General features: G+C 40.5%; 1 protein-coding gene and 1 long non-coding RNA gene across 2 annotated transcripts in view; both read left to right on the top strand.

Moving 5' to 3' along the window:
* The window catches only part of gng12a (guanine nucleotide binding protein (G protein), gamma 12a), a 59672-nt gene extending 40047 nt beyond the window's left edge, over positions 1-19625 (top strand). The window contains exons 2-3 of the mRNA XM_061797560.1: positions 15205-15316; positions 16300-19625. Coding sequence (XP_061653544.1) covers positions 15224-15316; positions 16300-16425 — 219 coding nt within the window. The 5' untranslated portion in view covers positions 15205-15223 and the 3' untranslated portion in view covers positions 16426-19625. The remainder of the gene's footprint in view (positions 1-15204; positions 15317-16299) is intronic.
* Positions 19626-24155: 4530 nt separating this feature from the next.
* On the top strand, positions 24156-26195 carry LOC133488987 (uncharacterized). The gene is made up of 2 exons (XR_009791783.1): positions 24156-25313; positions 25436-26195. It is a non-coding gene; the product is annotated as an uncharacterized LOC133488987 (long non-coding RNA).
* Positions 26196-26585: the final 390 nt, after the last annotated feature.

Consider the following 26585-nt stretch of genomic DNA (forward strand, 5'->3'; position numbering starts at 1 on the left):
ACATGACTGTGACAGTAAACTTACACTTTTTAAAATTTATGTATTATCATTTTGAGCCTCAAGTAGACAGTACAAGCTTGTGCTGTTCTGCTCTGTTAGAAGAAGCTGCTGTATGACCATTCAGGTTTAGCTGGAATTCTTTACAGCGATACAGGAATAACAAAGATGTGGTATTTGCACTGGTGCATGTTTAACCAAGTTTCCATTAACCTTTGCACACCCACCCTTTCTAGGAAATGTCCTTTCTAAGGAATAATGGAGACCTCTCAGCTGATCACCCAGAAGCATTCTCGTAGGCTGGCATTAGAGAGCATTGCGTTTCCCAGAATTTCCTTTTGTTCTAAATGTGCAGTGTGGGTGGGGTCGTGTCAGCTTCACTTATCTCTGCAGCCATACCTGCTGTTGCTGGGTGGTGCTGCAGCTCTGGCTCTCTTCAGTCCTCTCACCCAACACCATGTCACTGGGTATTTTTCTGCTTCCTTCAGCTGACCTCTCACTTTGTGTGAAGCTGATAACACTTTGCCTCTAGAGTGGAACCTCTGAGGTTAAACACAATCAGTTCCCTCGGGATACTTGTCAGCAAACTCACATTTGTTCAGCTTCCAAACTACTTTTTCCCCAACAGAAGATAAAGGAAATAGAACTTAAAACTCAAAATTTAATCAGCAGAAAAACTTTATAGCTTTACAGGCAGTTTTAAGTAACAGTATAGCATTGTCTTATACAGTAAGTAATCATTTTATATATATTTAGACGAAATCTTACTACTTTGAATGTGAATCTGCTTACTTTCTGTGCAGGACGGCAACTTTGGGTCTATATTCTCTTATTTTTCTTCTTTTCTAAACACCCTGCTTTAAGAACGAGAGTAGTAAAAACTTGCCAAAAGCCAAAGTAAAAGCACGACACATGCCCTGAATGAATCCTAAGATGCTCTAGAACAGCTGTCCCCAACCTTTTTTGCACCATGGACCAGTTTTAAAGGAATAATTTGACGACGTGTCATAGAAACAAATAAAAACAAATAGTTAAAAATATAACTCACCATTACGCTGAGTGTAATTGTAATAAGTGAGAGTCCTGTGTTTGGTTCTATTCAGTATGCCGGTCCCATCTTGGGGTAATGGTAGACAGTGACACCCGAAGTGTACCATATTTTCACGACCATAAGGCGCACTTAAAAGTCTTACATTTTCTCCAAAATGGAGGCCTTATAATGCGGCTTGCCTTATGTGTGCACCGAGTTCCAAAATCTGTAAATGTTGTTGTGTGACTTTATTGAGCGCTCCGCTTGACTGACTGGGAGCATTTCCTGCCGAAACGCTGCTTATATAGAGGAAAGGCGGATGTGACTGAGGACAGCATGCGGACGTAAAGGGGGAAGGGTGCGCGTGACAGAGGACGCTAAAGACACGCCCACAATAGGTATATAGTTCTGGTATGTGCATCGGTTTGGCTAAGGACCCCCGAAAATGGCACCTACGAAGAGACACGCTTACGAAGCACAGTTTAAACTCCAAGCTATCAGTTACGCTGAGGAACATGGGAATCGAGCAGCCGCGAGAGAATTCAAGATCAACGAATCCATGGTTCGCAAGTGGAGGAAGCAGGAAAACAAGCTTCGCTAAGTCAAAAAGACAATGCTGAGTTTCCGCGGAAACAAACTGCGGTCAAGCCAGCCTCCACTCGTAAAGTAGCAGTCAAGCCAGCCGCCCCTAATTTTGTTCATACTAGCCATTACGGTAATTAGTCGCCAACTCGCGGCGAAAGCCACCTTCAAAATAAAAGCAGCCCAATAATACGGACGTCAATGCTCTTCGGGTTAAGGAATGCAACCTGCAAAGTTAATTTGAATCTTGAGATGGATTAAAAAATGTAGTTTATTTGCTATCTTATGAAAAATAAATGGTAAATGGACTGCACTTATATAGCGCTTTATCTACACCATCACAGTGCCTAAAGCGCTTTACAAAGCCTCACATTCACACACATTCATAAACCAATGGGCGACTGCTCCCATGCAAGGCACTGCCAAGCCCACTGGGAGCAAATAAGTGCAGTCCATTTACCATTTATTTTCCCCAAGATATCAAATAAACTATATTTTTTAATGTATCTCAAGATTCAAATTAACTTTGCTGGTTGCATTCCTTAACCAAAGAGCACTGAGGTCCGTATTATTGGGAAGCTTTTAATTTGAAGGTGGCTTTCGCCGCAAGCTGGCGACCTATTACCGTAATGGCTAGTATGAACAAAATTAGGGGCGGCTGGCTTGACTGCTACTTTACGAGTGGAGGCTGGCTTGACCGCAGTGGAAACAAGCCGAGGTGGCCTGAGTTGGAAGACCAACTCGAGCAATGGATGAATGAGCAAAGAACAGCCGGGAGAAGCGTCTCTACAGTCACCATTCGACTGAGGGCAATAACTCAGAGCGTGCCATCATTCCGGGAGGCTTGACGAACTGATGGACATCCTTGTAAACAGGGCGTTCAAAGTAAAGTTGCGAGCGGCTTGGGAGCCATGGATGACATATGGCGAACACAGCTTTACTATGACTAGGAGGCAGCGCCGGTCGACTTATGCCACAATTTGTGAATGGATTGTGGATGCTTGGGCTAACGCGTCTGCTTGCACTGTTGTTCGAGCTTTCGTAAAAGCTGACATCATTTCTGAGGAGCCGCACGGCAACGAGACTGACTCTGACAATGACGAGAGGGAACCTGGAGTGTTTGATGGAGAACTTGCCCAACTGTTAATTTCGGATACAGAACATGAGGACTTTGATGGATGTTTGGATGAGGATTGATAAAAAAATAATGTGAGTACATTGTTAAATACTTCGATAAAGTACAACCGAACTCAGTTTTGCTCCCGCGGTTTGTTTTAGCGTGCATGCATGCTACTGTATGTTTTAAGCTAGCGTATGTTTTACCATGCCTGCGCCCAATAATACGGTGCGCCTTATGTATGTGTTAAATACGGAAATAGTCCCCGTAACTGAGACTGCGCCTTTTAATACGGTGCGCCTTACGGTTGTGAAAATCCGGTAGTTATGTCCAGTGTACTCTGTTATTTAGTTTTGGTCAAAAAAAAAAAAAAAAAAAGATCTCTGCCCCGAAGCTTGGCAGTAATCATTTTTCCACACAGACGAATATTACTGCAGACTCACACACTAGCCTACTCCATGTAGAAATATATTGCCGTGATGGCGGTGAGTGCGTAAAAGACAGACAATCTCCGTACTTTGATATCATTTCACACTTAAAAATAGATAAAATGCACTTTGTTAACAGCCAGCTGCTAACCTGAGCCTACGACAGCCAACTCTACAATCTCATTGGCTGACTCGCACGTCACTCACCAGGCCAGGTCCCACCTTTTAAAGACCAACACACTCAGTAACAAATATAGTGTGGAATGTGAGGATGGTGACCCCAAGTAGACAACAATGATACCTCCAACTCACATACACATTTTGTGGTTTAATAATGCAAAATACATTCTGATCTGATTATTCGGTGGTATAATCGGTAGGATAATCGATTCTAAAAATGTTCCATAGCTGAGGCCTAATGGCTTCTTTACAAAGTTATGTCGCCAACTAGTGGCCTAGCATGCAAATGACAGCAATTTCAGTCATTTTTGCAGGTCTGTATAAATGGGAATCATTTTGACTGTCTTGTCATTTGTACATTAAATTGTCAGAAACATGAAGAAAAAAAAACATTGCAATTTTTTTGTCATGTGAACGTACCCAAAAGGTAAGCTTCACTTTTCAGGAGGGATTTATATATCGTTAGCCTAATAGCATAATTGCCAAGGTAAATGTTTAACATTTTCGGAAAACAAGAAAAAAACACAACAAATTCCACAAATTTTGAGAGTCCAGTTCCTTCGATTCAATCTTTGTGGATTACCAAAACCTGGATGACTGATAATCTGCACAGAGATAAAGCAAAAAAAAATGTTTTGCGAGCACATGTTTTTATTGATATTGTTATAGTAAGTTAAAAATGAAATAGACAATCATGATATTATGCTAACGATATTAAAGAATAGGTCTTTGATAAGGTAAATATCCTGCAACAGTATTAAAAAAATATATCTAGTAGCTGTGGAACTTATTCATTCGATAACTTCTTTTTTTTTCTCAAGTAAAGACAATTAAATGTTCATTTCAGAAAGCAATCATAAACAGTAACTGCTTTTTTTTTTTTTTTTTTTTTCCCCCGCTGGTGGGAAAGTAATGATGTCACAGGCAGTTCTCACACCGTGAACAAGTGCCTGGCCACACAATTTAGTCCCCGCCTCACCCCTCTCACAGAAAACTCCCACCAACCCGTCTGGCTCGTAAACAACAGGACTGATGACTTGAGTATTACTACGATTTATAAACAGGGTAACCAAGTAAGAACAAGTCGGTGTTTATACAACGGGGGTGGGGGATCGGGAGGGGGAGACTGAGAATTGATGTGAAGTGAGGGGGTCATGTTGAAGGTGTAGCTGGCGACGGTTTCTCACTCAGCTGGAAAAGTGCTGACCGGCGACAGGGAGCATGAGAAGGCTACTGTTAGCTTGGCCCTCAGACTGGGAAACTCCTGCTTACATAGTTTATACTAGGAGGGGTTCACATGAGAGGAGGAAGTGCTTGTTTGTGTGTGTGTGCGCTCGGGTACGCCAGAAGCAGCAACCAGTCAGCCGTTTTGTGGCTTGAGTCCAGGCCTTTGAACTCGCCTTTGTTCAAAATAGCAGACGTCAGCCTAGTCTCCAGTTTGGCCTTTCTTACGCACACTGCTCATCACTGTCATAAACTAAGACATTTATTAAAAGTCTTATCAGAGACATTGACAACAAATTGGAGGTACGAGACACAGTTGCCGATGCACTTTCCACCGATTATTGAACAGGACAAACAGTCAAACACACAAACACAAAATGGGAATACTCCTCAAGGAGCTGTTGTAGGCCACAACACACAACCAGAAGTTCACACTCACATTAACCGGCCAACGCGACTTCAGCTCCTGACGTCACTCTCTAGGCCACGCCCTTTAAAGGCACATGTTCAACAGAAAAATAGTACTTTGCATATATTAATTATACTTTAACCAGTTTATTTTTTTTGCGTTCTCTTCTATTATGCTTTTTTACAATGCATTATTATGTTTCTTTATTAAAAACATTTTTTGTTGTCTTTTTGGGTCGCTGGAAGAGCTTAGTGACATTTCAATTAATTTTAATCTGGAAAATTGATTTGATCCATCCATCCATCCATCCATCCATTTTCTGTACCACTTATTCTCACTAGAAGTTACGAGCTTGGTCATGGAACTAATTAAACTCCTAAGTCAAGATACCATGGTTATTACTGTAATGCCCTTGCATGTGGGAAAGGAGAGCCACGGTCACCGATGCACTTTTCAGCTGTAAACTCAATTCAAATCAGCTTTATTTATAAAGTGCTTCAACAAACAAAACCACAATGAGCAAATTCACATGCAAACTCAGCCTCACATTTACCACACAAATACTACAATACTTACAGTATTTTCTGTATATTTTATGCTTGCAGTTTGTTGTCAGTATTTACAATGTGTTTCAAAAGTACATTTGTATACGTTTAAATGTGTTTATAGCACGTGAGAGGGATAAAACTTTCAAAAAAATGTTCTAATCAACTTAGAAGCATTTAGCATAAACTTGGTTTGACGTGGACACAATGCTGTTTGGCGACTCGAGCTGTTAATGTCTTGTAAAGCCTGAATTACAGTTCAGTTAATTGACTGCCTGCTGCTAAATCTCACACGGATGCAAACTGCTAACAGATGTGCATAGGACTGTCATAAAGTGCAAACGGGGGCGAGGACCTGCAGTGAGGCTTAGTTGACAGGTTGTGTCTACAGTGGTACCTTGACGAGTGCCCCAACTTACGAGTTTTTCAAGTTAGGAACTGTTGCTTGGTTGAAATTTGAGTTACGACAAGTAACCCTCCGAGCGAAGTAAATAAAAATGAAGCAGCATGTAAAGAAATAAAACCAGTTTATTTCTTTACATTCCTTTTTATTATGTTTTTTTTTTTTTTTTTTTTTTTTTTTTTTTTTTTTTTTTTAGGCCGATATGGTGTTGTGCCATCTTGTCTGTAAAAAAAACACAAATTGTGGTGGCTTTGGGGGGCTGGAACGGATTAATGGCATTTAAATGAATTTCAATGGGGGGAAAAAATATATAAAAATGATTTTGATATGCAAGTAAATTGAGTTACAAGCTTGACCATGGAACCAATTAGATGCGTAAGTGAAGATATCACTGTATTACATAGTCGGGGTGGAGCAGCACAAAGGGTGGGCCACGCTAGTCGTTCTCTGCAGATTATGAAATAGGAGAGCGTATAATTAATAAAGAACACCGAACAACCAAGTGATCATTGGCTCTACCGCACGGCGTGTAGGCAGCACGGCAGTGGTTTTGTCAGCTGCACAAACAGTGTGAGATAAATCGCGTAACATCACACCGTATCAGTGAGACAATCTGTAATTTAATTGATAATTAATAAATCATCATGGATACTCTTGACCTGTGATTTCCAATCCTTAGTGTGTCAGAGAGATCATCAGGTGTGCAGTGGGAAAATTCAATTAATTTTATCTATGCCAGCAATATGTAGTGACAGTCAGAACAATTAAATGCTCTCTCACTAGCTAGCATAATATACAATTAACCTGTTTAATCACCTGCCGCCTTTCATACAACAGAATAGTAATTATTAGCATTCTTTCATTCTATATAACCTTTGCAACATGTTTGTTTGTTAGTGTCTTGGCTGACTAAAGGTTAGGAAACACTGCTCGACATAGGAAGGTCTTTGTTCACGTGTTGTCCAAATTTTTATCATCCAAACAAAAGTTTAATGAAAAATACATGCAACCAGCATGGACAACATTTATCACATAAAGACAGAGGATTTGTTCAAATTTCACCTAAAGAAGAGCACTCTCGAGTTTATTTTACCCAAATCAAACCTGTTATGCTAACAAAGCTTAAATGCTTACAGAACCGTACAGCTTGTTGGAAGTCAGGCATTAAGTCCATTCATGCACCAGTGATTAATAATGAGGACCCTGCAAAATGTTGCAATTTTATTCTCACTTGTTTGTTAACATCTGCTGCTATCCCAGACCTTAAACTCTCCTACAAAGCATCAAGGGGCTGATTAAAAAATTCTCCTTTGTTTATTTGAAGTGAATAATTAAAGGTTTGAGGTATAGAAAAGCACCATCCTACCATTCTTTCACGTTCTTTTGTCAGACATATCTAAAGCGAAAGCAGCATTTCTCAGCTTCAGGACTTAATTCAGTCTACAGTGCCATGAAAAGTATTTGCCAATTCCTGATTTCGGATTTTTTGTTAGCATATTTATCACAATTAAATGTTGTATCTCATCAAACCAATTTTAATATGTCAGAAAGACAACCCAAATAAATATAAAATGCAGTATCTAATGATGATGATGATTATTTATTTTATTTTTTTAATTAAGGGGGAAAAAAAGTGGAAAAAGTAATTGCTACCTCCACCTAATGACTGCTTGTACCACCCTTGGCAGCAATAACTGAAATTAAACATTTGCAATAACTGATAATGAGTCTTTGGCTTTACAGGGAAATAATTTGGCCCGCTCTTCTTTGTAGAATTGTTTTGTTTTTGTTTTGTTCTTAGTCATATTTGAGGGATTTTGAGCATGAACTGCCTGTTTAAGGTCATACCATAGCATCTAATTTTGCATTTAAGTGGGCTTTGATATATATATATATATATATATATATATATATATATAATTTTTATTTTTTATTTTTTAAGCCATTCAGAGGTTGACTTGCAGATATGTTTTGGATCATTGTCTGCATAGCTGCATGCCCCAGGAAACTGATGGCTGAATGTTCACCTGCAGGATTTTCTAGTAGACAGCAGAATTCATTGTTCCAATACCCACAGCAAGTCATCCAGGTCCTGATAGAGCAAAGCAGCCCCATACTGTCACACAGTCATCTCCATATTAATCTGTTCTTATTTTCACAATAGATGTAAGGGGCCCTACACCTTCCAAAAAGTTCAACTTTTGTCTTGTTCGTCCATCGAATATTTCTCCAAAAGTCTTGGGGATCATCAAAATGTTTATTGGCAAATGTGAGACAAAATGTGTTCTTTTTTTGTTAGCAATAGTTTTCCCTTTGGAACTCTCCCATGGATGACAGTTCTGTCAAGGTCTTTCTTTTACGGTTGAGGCATGAACACTAATCTCAACTGTGGTCAGTTAGGCCTGAAGTTCTTGGGATGTTGTCCTTGATTTTTTTTTGTGACCTCTGGATGCGTCATCATTGCTTGGAGTAATTTTGGTTGCTTGACCACCCTTGGGAAGGTTCAGCTGTTCCTAGGTTTCGCTATTTGTAGATGATGGCGCTGACTGTGGTCTGCTGGAGTCCTAAAGACTTGTAAATGACTTTGTCACCTTCCAGACTGATAGATTTCAATCACTTCGTTTCTCATTTATTCTTGAATTTCTTTTCATCTTGGCATGATGCATTTCCTTTTTAGATGTTGTAGCCTACTTCACTCTGTTTGACAGGTAACATTTAAGTGATTTCTTGATTTCCAAGTTGATTTCCAAAAAACGGTAGCTAATCATGATTTAACAAAAGTTCGGCAAATGTTTTTTCACATATGGCCAAATAGGTTTGAATTTTTCCTCTTAATAAATATAACCACCATTTATAAACTCGGCTTGCCTTTGCAAAATATCAAAATTGGCTTGATGATCTGAAACATTTAATTGCAAAATTAAAAAACATCTGCAATCAGGAAGTGGGCATATACTTTTTCACAGCACTATACATCCAGCGGTGTTACATTATGACAAAAACCTCCTCAGTTTGTGAAGAAGTCTTGATACTCCCCATCCAGACCACACAGACTGTACACTAGATTGTGCTGAAACGTCTTTTACAATTTAGTGGTTATTTGTATTCGTCAGCAGCAACGTTTAAGCGTTTTCTTTGGAGTGTTGGTCTTAACAGCACTGAGTCATAAGGCTTCCCTGTTCTTCACTCTTTGAACACAGACTTAATGAAACGCATGTGTGTGTGTCAGTGTGCGTGTTAGGTACAACATAGCAGTGTGGCACCGACGCTCTGGTGGTCCAGGATGCTGTGTGTGTGTGTTGTGTTAGGGTGGGCTGCAAGAGTTGGTCTATTTCTGATCTTCTGAGTTAAGTTTTTTTTTTTTTTTTCCTGCTAGGCTTCTACAATGTTTGATGCATACACTGCATCAAACACTCAAACATGCCTTCCAATCCCGTTTAAATTGGGCCAGTGGTTCTGATAGCTGCTGGCATGACATCACAGGGACTGCAAACTTTGACAGAGGTGACATGCCAGTTAAATAGTTGCCTAGTGACAAGTATTCCCGCGCTTTGGGCGCCATAGAGAAGAAAACTAATAGTTCTGTCTTTATTTGGTCTCAAGTTACAGTACAGTTTTACAGTTTTTTACGATGGGAAAACTGGCCTCTCATAATCCCATTGTTTCCTTCATCTTGCTCAAGGGCGCTTACCACAAAAGACTCCGTTTCTACATTCCCCAGTCCTCCCAGTCAGCAGTGTGATTAAGAATGCAGTTTCCTTTTTCTTTGGTAAGCAAGCACTTTGGGCGGAATGGATTGATTGTTTGGCGGGAAAGCAGGGGAAGGGTTATTAACTCCTCATGGGAAGTAGGTATGGTGTCCCATGAGGAATGAGTGACATTTTTTTTTTATTTGTCTGCATTGATTCATTGATTCATTCACCCGTATCACTTGATTGATACCTTAACCTTAACTGGTTTAACACAGTCTGTCTGACAGCAGTAAATAACCTACTGGAAAAGGCATTTGGTTGAAGTGGAGCACAATGGTATAGTATATAGCATCTCACAAGACAGTTTTTAATTTAAAACAGACAAAAACTGTTGTTGAAGGTAAGACAGTCCTTTATTAATTAGACAGAGGGGAAATTTGTCACTTAAGATTTTGCTTCACTACATTGCTCCTGTGTCCAATGGAAATCTGAAAATAATCACATATTCTATATAATACCTTCGCTCCGTGTCATGTCTTCAGCTTCTCGATGTAGCTCATCTTCCTAGGACAATGCATACATATTTAAGTTAGTCAACCTCATGATGTTATGCAAAACCCACAATAAAGCACCACATCCTGCAGGACAAACAGGCAGTTGACAACCATTTAAATCAGGGGTTGTTTGTCTATATGTGCCCTGCAATTGGCTGGTGACCAGTCCTGCGTGTACTCCACTCCTCACCCAAAAGTCAGATGGCTCAAGTGCAACACTAATGAGGACCATTTACTCCTTTACATTTACTCAACTAAAAGTCAAGATAAATATTACTTGTCAGAGCAGTTTTAATGAAACATACTTTTTCCTTTTACTCGAGTATTTCTGTTCAATAGAAATGATACTTTATTCCATTACAATGATCTACATGCAGCTCGCTACTTTTATCCATCCATCCATTTTCTGAGCCGCTTCTCCTCCGCGGGCGTGCTGGAGCCTATCCCAGCTATCATCGGGCAGGAGGCGGGGCACACCCTGAACTGGTTGCCAGCCAATCGCAGGGCACATACAAACAAACAACCATTCACACTCACATTCACATCTACGGGCAATTTAGAGTTGTCAATTAACCTAGCATGCATGTTTTTTGGGGGGGGGGGATGTGGGAGGAAAGCGGAGTTCCAGGAGAAAACCCACACAGGCACGGGGAGAACATGCAAACTCCACACAGGCGGGGATGGGGATTGAACCTCAGTCCTAATGAGGACCAGCAGTACAAAAAAAGGGATGGAAGTAAATTTAGCTAATGTATTTTAATCTTGGAACTATGAGTCTTTACAAATAATATTATAAAAGTAGTAATGAGTTTAGTGAGTCACACAGTGTAAAAAAAAAAAAGCCATGTTTCAGAATGCATGCACCCGTGGTTTTCTTAATTGGGGGGGAGTCTACGATAAGTCTGCAGAAAGACCAAAAACCAGACCTTGAGTTACTGTCAAAAAGCTTGCATGACAAGACTGATTCCTTTACTCATCCTGTGCGGATGAAAAGATTTTGGTGCCCTGTTCACCTCCGCTGCCTCACCTTTGTGACTAAGCGCAGAGCGTTTCCCAGTGATGACTGTTCACTTCGCTATTTGCACTTACAGTAGACCCTTCCATGTCTCACACTTTTTATTGCAGACAACTGCTCTGATGTCAAGAGTATGTCTACAAATAAGTCTCTAATCAGTGGGTCCTAGGGTGCACTACATTTCGGGGGCTGCCGGAATATAGGGTGAAGGTAGCCCTTGTACCACACTGGAAAAAGTGTGCAGCTTTCCATTTGGGTGCCTCGTTCATTCTTGAATGAAAGGATTCAAATAATGCCCGAGCTTGAACTTGGGCCCCCTACTGTCACTGGTTGCATTGTTAACCTTGAATTGAGTATATGCGTGTCACATTTTTAAGACCCCATCTCTTATTTCTGCAAGTACATTTACACCTATCATGTACTCCAAAATTATGCGCACTATGCCTGGACAAACACCAATGAAACAATTCATCTCTTGTCTTGGCAGCCCTCCTCTCTGTCACTCTGTCCAATTCATAAACCGTTTTTTTCTTTGTTTTTTGTAACCACGTGACTTTCTCAAGAAACGGCCAAGGGAAGCCGTGTTAGAAGTTTCCGGTTCCCCAATAAGAATAGTTTTGCCGTAAGTGGAATGTGTCCCAGGAGGAAAAGTGTGTTCAAGGAAGTAATGTGTGTATTATTATGTTTAGAAACCAAATTGCAGTTAAAGGAAGTCGTTTTGCAGGAAGGGAGGAGTGGTGCAAGTGGACCGCACGCGGCTCCCACATGCCATGTTGGACATGTTCAGGCTTGTTCCCATCGGGTCTGTAAATGATTTGCAGGAAGCGGAATCACAAGTTCAACCTGCTGCAGCATCCGCAGTTGAGTCGCATGTTTCAGCGCTGGAATCTTCAGTTTCTGTGTGTGTGTGTGGGGGTGTGTGTGAAAAAATTCCCTTCACGTTTTCAGCCATTGTGTTATTGTTGCACCTGTCAGATTGTTTTGCAAACATACTGAACAATATAGCCTTATTTGGGTGCAGTTACATTGAACGTGATGGGGCCCAAACAATTAGTGCCCCCAAAAAGTTTTATAATTGCCTACTATGAAGCACTATTTTGTCTAAAGCTCCTCAATTTACTTCAAAAGTTCATTGGCACCAGGATGCCATGAAGATTTTTTTTGTGTGGGAAATATATCTGTGGCGGCACGGTGGACGACTGGTTAGAGCATCAGCCTCACAGTTCTGAGGAGCGGGGTTCAATCCCCGGCCCCGCCTGTGTGGAGTTTGCATGTTCTTTCCGTGCCTGCGTGGGTTTTCTCCAGGCACTCCGGTTTCCTCCCACATCCCAAAAGCATGCATGAATTGGAGACCCTAAATTGCCCGTAGGTGTGAATGTGAGTGCGAATGGTTGTTTGTTTGTATGTGCCCTGCGATTGGCTGGCAACCAGTTCAGGGTGTACCCGGCCTCCTGCCCGATGATAGCTGGGATAGGCTCCAGCACGCCCGCGACCCGTGTGAGGAGAAGCGGCTCAGAAAATGGATGGATGGATAGAATTTTAGAATTAGAGAAAGTAATATAAATATTAATATAAATAAATATTTCGTGCAAGTTACACCTATTTCATACACGTCATATCTATTTTGTTATTTTGTGCACACATTATACCATTCCTGCCTTAAATGTGGGATGATTTTAAAAAAATTTAATAATGATAATAATAATGATGGGATCAATAATTGCTTTCTACAATGATTCAGAGGGCTTTCAATAATAATGGGATCAATAATTGCTTTCTACAGTGATTCAGAGGGCTTTCCGGTGTTCACGTTTCGAAATAAAATACGTCTGTCATCCATGTCCGTGCGGACCTCAGAAACCCTGCCAAATTCACTGAATTCGTGTTAGACTAGCTGCACCAAAAGTTAGACGTGGTCTAAGTAGGCGTAGCTTTACCCTAACTTTCAGTCACCAAATTGTCACATGCTCAGGCGGATGTCAAAGGACACACCGTTGTTGCGTTGGATGCATATCTTCGCCAGTGAGCCTTGCGCTTGCACGAAAATCAAGATACGGCACCATTTGCACTCTGGCACAGGTTGCACAGTCTGCGAAAATAGACCCCTTGGAGTTTTTTTTTTTTTGTGTTGACTGTTCACGGTAAGTAGTGCAGTTGTACACTACTGCTAACTACAACCACAAAAAAAAAACAATTCAATCATAGGTCAAATAATTATATGGGATGTTATTATAGTGTGCAGGTGACCATAATGAAGTAGGGTATGTGTTCATGTGGCGCCGAGCCAGATGCATAATGTCACTTCTGGGAACAATGAAGCAAGAGGAAGTGTGCAAGGTGAAGTGACGTTGATGTTCATTAACCCTACTGTGTTGTTTCTTTCCTCGGTGATTTATGGCCTTCAGCTGCTGTACATGACAACAAGCATGCAGAACGTTGTTCTGTGTGTGTGTTTTTTTTTTTAAAATCTTTTAATCATTCAGTTTATTCCATCATATAAAGCAAAAAGGATTGCTGTGAGTAGTCGGGTGATACTGGAAACTTGATTCAATGTTGTGCACAAGTGTGGTTTTCTAAAGTACCTTTTATGGGAGATACCAATAAGAGGGTGGGATTGACTGTTTAATTTCCCCAAATCTTCTATTTCAGCACATAATTATGCTTCCATACACAGTGGGAGGAAAAAATATGATCCCTTTGGAATTTCTTAAATTTCTAAATAAATTCAGGTCATCAAATGTTGTCGCAGCATGGTGGACGACTGGTTAGCACCTCAGAGTTCTGAGGACCCAAATTCAAATCCGGCCTCGGCTGTGTGGAGTTTGTGTGTTCTCCCTGTGCCTGTGTGGGTTTTCTCCGGGTTCTCTGGTTTTCACCAGGTACATGGTAGGTTAATTGAAGACTCTAAATTGCATGTAGGTGTGAATATGAGCACGTGCGAATGGTTGTTTGTTTCTATGTGCCCTGCGATTGGCTGGCGAGCAGTTCAGGGTGTAACCCACCTCTCACCCAGAGTCAGCTGGGATAGGCTCCAGCACACCTGCAACCCTAGTGAGAATAAGCTCTACGGAAAATTGATGGATGGATAAAATGTAGTCTGATCTTCATCTAAATCACAAGAATAAACAAACCGTCTGCTTAAACTAATACTATGCAAAAAATATATTTTCATATTTTTATTGAAAACAGTGTTATAAAATAGCATAAACTAGTGTATTGTTGCCAAAGGTGGGTGAAACACTTAATTAAGTCCAAGAGTTCATTTGTTTTATCCTCTCTGTCCTATGAATGTTTACAGTACATGTTATGCTCTTTAAAAATATGAAATCATGTTATTGTGGTATTAGTTTAAGCAGACTGTGTTTATTCTTGTGATTTAGATCAGACTACATTTATTTATGTAGAAATGTAAGAAATTCCAAAGGGTTCACATACTCTTTCCTCTCGTTGTCGTTTATGCTTTTGCTAGTGTCATTGAACAGGTGTGTAGTTGCATGGCACTGTTTGTTTTCTTTGTATTTCAATTGTTATTGTCACTGTTGATCTTTCCATCCTAATTTATATTGTGTACATCATATATGTGCCATGAGAGATCATCAGGTGTGCCGCTGGAAACTGTTCAATTTCACTTAATTGGTCCAAATATGATTATTTGTTTTCTACAAATATGGTATCTTGTTTATCTATCTATGCTAGTGACAATCAAATGCGCTTCCACTACATGACAGAAAGTACAATTAACCTGTGTATCCACCTGTTGCCATTCATACAACAGAATAATAACTTTGTGTTCAACTAAACAGGTCCTGATTACAAACCAAGTTAACTGCTGATTAAATTCAGACGAGACTGGTATAAAACAGCAGATTTCTGCAATATAGTGGTGGAACGCCATACTTGTAGTGACATTTTTGTTTGGTATTGTGCCATGAGATTTTTCTAATATGTGCCTTGGCTCTCAATAAAGATTGAGAAAACACTGTTGGTATTTTCTATCCTAAAAATTTGTCTTTTCTTGTCTCTTCCAGTGTCGTTTGATTGCCCAGGATGTCTTCAAAGGCTCACAGTTCCAATAACATCGCCCATGCCAGGCGGACCGTGCAACAGCTGAGGATAGAGGCCAGCATCGAAAGGATAAAGGTGCATTCAATACAATTACTTTCCTACTGTAAAGACCTAAATATGATTTTTGTGGCAGAAAGTGATTGACTACCTGACTTGAACTGAAAATGATGACAAAAACTGGAAGTGTTTGGGATTGAGTCGGCAGATATACCCCAAAGGTTAAGGTATTTTTCGATTTCTTAAAAAACAATTGTTTTTTTTAATTATCCAGTGGAACCTGAGTGTGAGGAAGGTAAATTGAGTTGTAAATAGTTGGACAGAAAAGATGGTAAGATCCACATTTACAGGGACAGACTGGGAACTAAACCGCCACCATGGGGTTTGTGGAAGAGATTTTCACACGGGTACTGTATGTATAAAATGTTTGTTTGGGTTGTCTTTGAATAGTTTAGCCTCCTAGCTACCATCAACTCTATCAGCTACAGCTAGATCTAGTCAGAGCAACAGAATTAGTCAGTTAATTAGCCAGCCCCTCATTGAGCATGTAAACTGTCCGTCCTGTACGCTCTGCATGGGACAATGCGCTCTTACGGACCCCAAATTTTCAGTTTTGCAATCCACTTTGCAGTGATGGCGTGTTTGATGTGGTAAAACTTTTGAGAGATGAACATTTGAAGAAGTTCCGGCTTCATTAAATCGCTAGTGTGGGTTCATTTTGGTTTTGGTTTAGTAGATTCAACTGACTATTATTTTTTTTCCATCAGTCGATTAGGATTTAATGACTGGTTAGTCATATTTTGATGAAACACAAAAGATAATCGGTGTGCTTTCATGAAGGACTAGAGAAATCTGAGAATATTTACTGTTGATACGCTGCTATGAGAGGATTTGAACAAGTTTAAGTTTAACGATTAGTCGATTAGTTGTCAATGAATTGAATAATCGTTGCACCTCTACATCGGAGCTTTTGCTACCTGGAATTACGTGACGTCATGGTGAAAAGGTATAATGTTCTTACTGCTGCTAGTGTTTGAATTTGCTTATTTTTGCACCTGTAGGTATCCAAGGCCTCGGCGGACCTTATGACTTACTGCAACGATCACGCCAAAAACGATCCCCTCCTCATGGGCATCCCCGCCTCAGACAATCCCTTTAAGGACAAAAAGCCCTGCACTATATTGTAGGGGGGATACCACTCTGCCTTTATGGGTTTCATTTTTTTGGCTTATTAATGTTGCTGTGTTCTGTTTGTCGGGGTGAGTGAGGGGTGGGTGGACTGTGATCGTATCGTTACCGCGGGCTCGTCTTTTTGTGTTAACAAATTACTGACGCAACCATGTTTTGTTTTGTCTTTCTCCAAAACGTCCTTTTGTACAGAGCACAGAAAGTGTTCTGCGGCTCCAACCCTCAAGTCTTTAATCACTGTGCCACTCTTCGGTCTGCTACTATGACCATTACCAAACCTTTGGCTGCATGAATTAACATGACAACAGGCACATCCTGGAGTCACGGGTGGTCCTCAGTTTAGTGAGTTATCTTATTGGAAAGCGACTGTTATCATCTCTCAGCGGCGGGTTCATGCAGTACTTTAAAAAATATACTTTAACAGTTTTGACTTGCAGCCTTTAATGTCCGGTTCGGATGGCGGTTCAGAGTCGGGGTTTTTCAGTTGAGCTTGTACACCTAAAGTTACCAGGCGTTCTTGACAATCCACATTCTGTGTAATCTACAGTGAGGTGATCATCAGATTGAAACCTCAGGTTCAGACACGTTTCTTTTTTCTTTAAAGTGTATTTTTTTAGTCTAACACCATCTTTGCTCTGGATATTAAATACAATGAACTCCCAGTTATCGCGAGGATACTTTCTAGATCCGACCCGCAATAGGTAAAAACTTTCGATAGAGAGAGAGAGACCATATCTTTAGCATATCATAATAGTAATTTTTGAATGTTTTTTTTTTTTTGTAAAATAAGACAAAATAACACAACAGTGTCCAGTTGCCTTGATTAAACCTTTGCTGATTACTGTGACCTGAATGACGGAGAATCTACACAAACAAAAAGAAAAAAAACCAACACCATTTTTGTGCATTGGTATTTTTTATTGATATTGTGACAGCAAGTTGAAAATAAATTTGACAAATATGCTGTTAGGGTAATGGTTCGCAAAACAAAGTTTTAATCCTTTTACACACTTTAACACATTTCAACTTAAAACACACCCTTTAATGTTTTCCTTAATGCCTGTTCTCGGTCTCTTGTCGCACAGTCCTCCCCAAAATTGGCAAAGCGGGCTCGACCTTCACTCCCAGTTGACGTTACCTTCTACATTTAAACACCAAAATGTTCAACCAAACCTTTTACTTTCATCTAACAAAAGTCTGCTAGCGTAATGCTAACATATAATGCAAAACACCTCAGACGGGCTAAGGAAAATTAGTATAGATGTTACAGTAATTTTAAACTTTCAAATAACTGCTACTTACACACATTGAGCAGCAACACAAACAGAGAGGCTTTGTGGAAATGTTGACTATTACTGCAGCTTAGTAGGGCACCTTCTCTGTCTCTTCTTCCGGCTGTTAATTATGCTGCATCTCTTCTAGTAGACCTCAGTGCTGCCAGGCATGTTGTGGCACAACATGGTACTATACTGAAGACGCGCAACTCTAAATTTGGACTAGGCTGTACACTGTAAAAAGCCATAAAAAAAAAAACAGTCGCTTAAAAACCCACTATATAGCGGGGCTTCACTGAAAATTGTTGTCTGTATGTAAAATTCAGAACGTAAATGTCTCTGGATTATTTCAGCATAGAAATTCATTTGTCAGGGAACATACTTCTAATACTGTGTAATTGTGACATTAAACTTGTGGGACCAAACCAATAAGGCAGCCTTTAAAACCACCTACTGTGCATTTCCCAACAGTGGTGCAGTTCAGCTCACTCTGACAAAGTGTGTGTTTCCAGGATTCCAGTTTCGAATGTAAGCGCTAAGCTGACAGCTTCGTCAGTGAGGTGAAAAAAAAAAAAAAAAAAAAAAAGACATCATAGCAGTGAAACACAGTTTAACGCGTCAATGAATGTAACAAAGAACAAGACCATTTATCAAAATCCAAATGCATTCCTCGTGATTATTCTCTGTCGACCAATCAACAGACAGCAGTGCCCAGCTCATCCTGTATTATTTGTTGCATTCATTTAACGTTTTTTTTTTCCCCCTCCGTAAATTTTTTTTATTTGAATGTGTCAGCTTTTTGTTCATTAATTTCATTAAATAATCAGTCAATTCATTGATTGTAAATAATAATTCAATAAAATGAACCATTTTATGTATACATTTCACATACATTTACATACATTTGTCATTTATTTTATTACATTCAGTGGTGCTTTGAGATATAAATGCCTTGACTTACAAGTTTTTCGAGGTACGAGCCATCACTTAGCCAACTTTTTTCTTTGTCTTGAGCTAAGAGCAAACATTTGAGATAAGAGTGTGCGTCAGACCCCATAACATTCAGCTGCCATCAATTGACATTGGTTTCCTTGCAGTGGAATTCATGAAAGAAACAATTTTACATGTTTACATGCACGTTTTTATTTATTTTGTTTTATTTAAAAAAATTTTTACCTAATCTACAAATGACCCAGACTTCTGTCCTTTTTTAAAAAGTCAAACCTGGCCCTTGAGCACAAATGTTTTCCCACCCGTTATCCTTTACAATTTGATATCCCTTTGGGAGGGTACCAAAAAATGACAAACCTTATGCTGAACTGTGCTAATTACTGGAAACGTGTACGTCCTAGTGTCAATTGTGAGGTTGTGGTGGTCAATTGAACAAAACGAAATGGACGCAACCACTCTTCTCACTCTTTGACAGCCTTACTTGCGCTTGCCTTGTATTCTGAAGAACACGTACTGGGAGAACTGTGTTTCTATCAAGTTTTTTTTTTATCGGCAGGATGAAAGTCATTTTTAACAATTACTGTAACGTGCCATCTTTGTGTCTATTATGTGTGGTGCAAAACTTCTATCTCGTTAGACTTGCCTGGTGCTTCTCTTTTCCGCAGTTCTTGTTATCTGTGTTTTTTTAATTTGTCCTCTAACAGTCAATTTCCCTTATTTGCAATAATTCCCATAAACCTGTTAAGAAATGTTGAACTTACCACTGCCATGTCATCATTTCTGTCCATTAAGCAACTGTGCCATTTGATAGAGTAACTGTCAAATGTGACTTTTGAGGAAGTTCTTTATTATTATTATTATTATTATTATTATTATTGGTGATAATAATAGTGTCGGCCTTTGTATGAAGATGAAGCAAGTGAAGCATTCCTGTCATTGTTCTAATATCTCAATAAAGACGTGTTGTGTCAGAGGATTGGCGCTTGAAATGGAGTCTCTTCATGCTCATTGTGGTTTTCTTCACCATCTCGTAGTGAAATGTACAGTGTCTAAAAGTCTACACACCTCTGTTCAAATGGCAGGGTTTTTTTTAATATAAAAAAAATTAGACCTTTTTCGAGAACAGCAAAGCCCAACATCTTTTTTGTGAATAGTGTACATACTGTACTGTATATACTACTCAAATACTTGTGGACCTAACTGTATCTGACATGGGGCTGGAAAAACCTTGAGCCTCTCTCAGCACGGCTCTTAAAAACCACAAAGTCCAAAAACTCCGCTTTTAGCTCTCGGAGAGTCGCGTTACTATTTCAGGAAAAGGCCGGCTTTGTTTTCATTCTCTGTCGGTGGCCTCTTGGGTCTTTCTGACTTTGAGGACCTGATTTCCTTCTTCTTCAGTTGCATGCAATGGGCGGATGACAGTAATGGTGCTCACTGTTAACTGAAATAGCATCACCACATTTATTATGATGGAGTCTAAAACTTTACCGCTTACAGGTATATTCTCTTGTGCACGCATTCCTGAATCAAAATATGCATCTGCAAATTAAAAAAAAGAAAGAAAGAAAACACCCCAAACAATTTGAGAACCCCCCCACTTTTTGTTTCTTTTTTTTTGAGTAAATATAGTGAGCCTTATCATATTTCATATTTGTACCAAACGTATGCATACAGTTCTCTCATTGGATATCGTTCAGCTTGTGCTGGTGTACCTAATAAAGTGAATGCCCTGCAGGCCTGCAACATGGAGGCCCGAGCATAGCCCGCATGCACAGCAATGTGCCCCAGTGTGACAATCCAGCGTAGCAGTTACACTGTCACTGTGTTGGAATGTGCTGATGAGGGGGCAGCAGCGAGGCGGGGTTGGGGGTGGGGGTGGGGGTGGGGGTTTTGCGGAGGGTGTGTTCTCAGCTAGTGGACTGCAGTGGCACCTTGCTTCCTGTGTGGTGGGCTCAGCTACTTTGTGGAAAGGTACAAAACAGACTCGGCATTCAGTGGGGCTGCCTTTCAAACAAGCACAGCAAAACTGGAAACATTTCATCAGAACAAGTTGATTTTAAACATACAATCAAGCAGATTACACAAGCATTATTGCAGCTTTAGTTATAATATCATCATAATAATTAGTATGGAATTTTCAACCCTGAGCTTCCTTGTACAGTGAAACTAACACTTATTTTACATTGTTTCTACTTCTAATAATAAATTGAAAATAAATATCTTTTAAATTTGACACACCACAGAGAAGAGTGTTGTTAACAAGCCTGCCAAATTTGAATGATTAAAAAACTGACATGTATAAAACAATGAGGCTTCAAAATTGTGAAAAATCAAGACTTTGTCTCCGCTCTCAAATGTTGCAGGTGTGTACGCTGAATGCGGTGAAAGCCACGCCCCTCTCAACTATTAATGAAATACCACGACTACAAGCTGGAAAAATAGATGCGACTTTGTCTAGCATCCTTCTTATGCTTACATATACGTACATGTTTGAGCTGCGGAAATATCCGCTGAAAGCTCTGGGGGGTGGAATATATCCCACCGGGTCTTCGCAAGGCTTTCCCACACCGCGACAATGAGGCACTCTAAAGCGGACCCCCTCCACCCCCACCTCGATCTTCCGCCATCGCCCCGTGGCATGCGTGCACTCACAGCTGACGAGGCGCTCTAAAGCAGCCACACCAGCTTGCTGGCTGTCAAGTCGGATTGTTTTGGGTTTTTTCACCCTCCTCGTGTTTCTGCCTTTCTCTGCATGATTTGCATGCGCTCATGGCCAACAATGATGCAAGTTCTTACAGTATAGTGTGTGTGTGTGTTTAGACACACAAAAGAATTTGGAAAACTGAATGGTGAAAAACATTTGAACACAATAGCTCCACAATTCAGTGCTACAGTCTTTGCACGTTTTCAGCAGTTGTCTTCAAACGGGCGTAATGTATTTAGAAACAAATATCTGATATTACTTTTCAGGGTTTTTAACTTTTTAACTTCCACCAGAATATGTTACGTTGATTCTACAGTAACATTTCTGTCTGCAGTTTTTGCAACCCTAAATGGCAATCTAGATGTGTAAATCCGCCCTTATATGGAATTTGCCTTCCAGTTCCACTTTAGTGCTCAGTGTCATCAGCGTACTGTGGGATGTATTATGATTAGGGAGAAACATTCAGTCGTTTTGGGTGGAGTGCAATAAATCATTTTCAACTAAGGATGTGTCACACTTTCACATCCCTGTTGCATTTTTTATTACCCCCCCCACCCCAAAAAAAAAACAAAACATTGCACTATTGATCTGAACGATCTTTTCCCAAGTTATATATCTTGAGCTAACATTTACCTTTGACTTTCAAACCAGAAGAATGTGCTGATTTTTACATATTCTCTGGCCGGCACAATCAGGCTTATGCAATATATTCCCACTTCACACTATGCATATCCCATTCAAAGTGCACACGTATCACACACAGGAATTCAGCCCTATTTTGGAAGCTCCCAGATTTAAAAAAAAGTTGCACATGAACTCTGACCTATAATTTTGCAAACACTCTGGGACTGGCTTTCACCGGAAGTCTCAAGTGGGATGACCCCTCGCGCAAAATTTCCAATGAACCTTTTCTCCGAGGCTTCACACCGTTCAGTCATACGACACGCAACCTTTCACACAGTGCCGGCTGGATTTACAGGGGCCTCAGGGGCGGGCTAATTCTTGGAATCCGCTACGGAGTATTTGCTGTTTGGAGTTATTTTTAAATCACCTCTCGGAGTTTGTTTAAACTTTAGCCCCCGATTCCTCCTAATATGCTGCAGCACGGTGGCTCTGCAGTGTCGCATGTGTTGTTGGAAACTTTATTCTCCTGCACATTTTCAAGCAGCTGGATCTCACATGGCAACTTCACATATACAGTATGTTAGAGTAGACATAAAGTCTACACACCCCTGTTCAAATTCCAGGTTTTTGTGATAATAAAAACAGGAGCAAGATAAATAAATCCGTTCGAAACGACTAATAACCTGTAAAACTCAATTGAATTTTAATTTTAAAAATTTGAGAGGGGAAGTAAAAAATAAACAAATAGGATAATGTTGTGGCGGCACGGTGGCCGACTGGTTAGAGTGTCAGCCTCAGTTTTGAGGAGCGGGGTTCAAAATGGATGGATGGATGGATGGATGGATAATGTTGTTGTACAAGTGTGCACACCCTCTTATAACTGGGGATGTGGCAGTGTTCACAATTAACCAATCACATTCAAATGCACATAAAATGGGAGTCAGCACACACTTGCCTCCATTTAACGTGCCGCTGATTAAACCAAAATCAATTTCAGTGTTTGTGCCAAACTTACCTTTTGGAATTGTGGCCAAAAAGTTCAACCATGGTTTTGTCACACCATGACAAAATCACCTAAACTCGTTGGGAAATGTGTTATGGATGGTTATAGAAAAGCACACGTGTGCAAAACAGACTGATGACGTTAACTATTATTATCGTATTCTGTCCCTGCATCAAAAAAATAATGCTTAACAATGCGCTGTGTTCAATAATCCAAAAGTGGTACATTTTGGAGTTCGACCAAAAGTTTCTGGAAAAACACGTGCCTCCGTGGGTTTTCTCCGGGCGCTCTGGTTTCCTCCCACATCCCAAAAACATGCATGAATTGGAGACTCTAAATTGCCCGTAGGTGTGACTGTGAGTGCGAATGGTTGTTTGTTTATACTTGCGCTGCGATTGGCTGGCAACCAGTTCAGGGTGTACCCCGCCTCCTGCCCGATGATAGCTGGGATAGGCTCCAGCACGCCCGCGACCCTAGTGAGGAGAAGCGGCTCAGAAAATGGATGGATGGATGAATAACAGCAAAGACATAAACAGCTTCATAAAAATCATGTCAGTTGTACAATTTTTGATGCCTTTACATAAATGATCCTTACTAAACTCGTCTTTACTCAATCATATTAACAGTAAAGACAGGCAATAGTTCTGACACTTTCACAAATATATACGTATTCATTCATGTCTTAGAAATAACACCGTTTATTTTGCTGTCTGCTATTGTGTGAATGCAAAATGGCTTCCTCATCCTGGCACTTCAGCTCACAGATCCCTCTGGTGTATAGCAGCAACATAATGAAGCTCTCTCCAGTGCCATTAACGGTAAAGACAGGTTGAATGACAAACAAGGATCATTTGTTAAAGCACAACAACAAAAAAGTAACTCTGAAGACCTTAGAAGGCATTTGTGTTAGTTTTCAAGGGAAATGCATGTAAAAAAAAAGAAATAATCAAAATATCCAAAACTGAAATTACCATCTTAAGAAAACATCACAAATCCATCCATCCATCCATTTTCTGAGCCGCTTCTCCTCACTAGGGTCGCGGGCATGCTGGAGCCTATCCCAGCTATCATCGGGCAGGAGGCGGGGTACACACTGAACTGGTTGCCATCCAATCGCAGGGCACATACAAACAAACAAACAACCATTCGCACTCACATTCACACCTACGGGCAATTTAGAGTCGTCAAACAACCTACCACGCATGTTTTTGGGATGTGGGAGGAAACCGGAGTACCCAGAGAAAACTCACACAGGCACGGGGAGACAATGCAAACTCCACACAGGCGAGGCCAGATTTGAACCCGGGTCCTCAGAACTGTGAGGCAGATGTGATAACCAGCCGTCCGCCGTGTGTGTAAAAAAGTGATAATTGAAAAACAGAAAAAAAAATAAAAAAGAGAAATATAAAGTGCCAGTACGCTGCAGAGTCAATACATTATTTAGCGACACACTTCCCAGACACGTCATAATCTTAGCCTATCCTAGCTGACTTTAGGCGAGAGCCAGGGTACACCCTGGATTGGTCGCCAGATAATCACTGGGCACGTAGACAGACAACAATTTACACTTGCATTGACACTTATGGACAATTTAGTCTTCAATTATGAAAGTGCTTATTTTTTCGAATGTGGGAGGAAGCTGCAATACCCTAGACACAGGAGGCTGGGTAACAAGTGGTTTGTACTTCTGCCCCACGGTTGAGAGGTTCTGGGTTTGAATCTTGGCTACAGGTTGTGTGGGTTTTCTCTCTTCCTCCCACCTTCCCCAAAACATGCATGTTAGATTCACTAAGAATGGTTGCCGGTTTATATAGACTTACTTTTGTTCAGCTGGAAGCGGGGCCTTAGACAAGATTATGAATCGTTCCAAATGCAGATTTCTGCTAGAAAGCCCTGGTGTGTAGGGGGTGTGTAGACTTTTTATATCTACTGTAATGTGTATGTGAAGTTTCCATGCGAGGATCTGCACAAACAACCATTCACACCTATGGATAATGTAACAAACAAACATGATTTTTTTTTTTCTTCATCACGTAACAAAGGTAGTGTTTTGCAATGTGAAGCGTCACGTGATACCTCGGAGCCGCATTGTGCAACTTCAAGACAACCTACCTTCTCGTGACAGTGACTCATCACGTTGCGAAGCGGGGATTGCCCACCTGACTTCAACCCGGTGACATCATCACCTGCTTGTGGCGCAGCTGGAAAAGCACCAGAGGAGAGCGGGGGCCAAGGGCACGAGTCGTTTGGAACGCCACTCTGCTCCTTACAACAAACTGAGATCTGTGCAATGAGCTTCTTCTCGTCAGATTTCAACATGGACATAATGACGTATGCGGGCCTACACTGTCACTATCAGAAGCATTGACTTACATTTACAACCTCAATTGTAATATTTGTTCCATGAAATTGTATTAATTTATTCCCAATGGTCTATTCTCTTCTTTTTGTAGTGTTTCTCTTGGCTGCACTGCTTCCAGAACATGTACTGTATGCGGATGTTCGATTTTTTGGTCTAATCAGATTCCAGTCGCTATGTGCTGCAATGTGACTCTTATCTGCCCTGCAGAATCAGTAGTGCTCGCCCATGTTACGTCTACTGCACTACCCGCAAAACGTTTAGGATGTTGGACTGTTGGGTGAAATTTCCAGATGAACCTGAAGCCCGCCGGTCGAACCCGATTGGACTGGACAATCGCAAAAAAAAGGACGTGACGACTCACGCCCGCACATTGAGCGACTGGATGTGTATATAATGTATTTTTCACTCCCATTCCCTTGAATGTACTCAGCGCGGTACGTACCGCACGCATACATTTTGGCCACAAGCTTCGATTTTTCATCCACAGTCACATTATAAATTATAAATATAGTTAAGTATTCTTATAAAACACAATATCTGCATACTTTGTAATATATTTGTATGGGTCGGGGGTTGGCACGGCGGCCGTTCTGTCTTGCTTGCTAAAAAACGGGAAATGTATTTTTAGCGTGAGTGAAGGCTTACGTGCATTTTGATTGGCTGATATCTGCGACATTGCGGCACTATGCACCAGGGACTCAAACTTTTTGACCTTCTCTAAAATTGTCATTGTAACTGTTGTTACATTTAATGTTTCAGTACTTTCTGCACATTTTCTGTTCTCTCACAAGGAGCAGAAAAGCAAAATTCACAACAGGCATTTGATTCAATAAAGTTTCCAAGGACGTCCACTTCTATGCGTTTCTCTGACTCCCCGAGTCTCTGTTCAAACCTGCTGATGACACTCTGTGGAACTCTTAGCTCATTGGCTGCGTCCCTCTAAGTACATCCTGTTTGAAGCCGCGCAATGACAAGGTCAGTGGTGGGTATAATACGCTACATTTACGCCGTTATATTTACTTTAGTACTTTTGGATATAAATTGTACTGGAAATACAGAGAAGTTTTATTCTAACATAAGTTAGATTTTTACTTGGATATTTTTGTTAAGAAGAAACGTTACTTTTACTCTGTTACACTGAGCTACATTCTACTCGCAACCTTTATTTTTCGCTATCTATGTTTTATGAATGCTTGTATAATCTATTTGTTTTGGTTTATCAGAGAGCCTTCTGCCCTCGA

This window comes from Phyllopteryx taeniolatus, chromosome 14 (genome assembly GCF_024500385.1).
Source record: "Phyllopteryx taeniolatus isolate TA_2022b chromosome 14, UOR_Ptae_1.2, whole genome shotgun sequence".
Classification (NCBI taxonomy): Eukaryota; Metazoa; Chordata; class Actinopteri; order Syngnathiformes; family Syngnathidae; genus Phyllopteryx; species Phyllopteryx taeniolatus.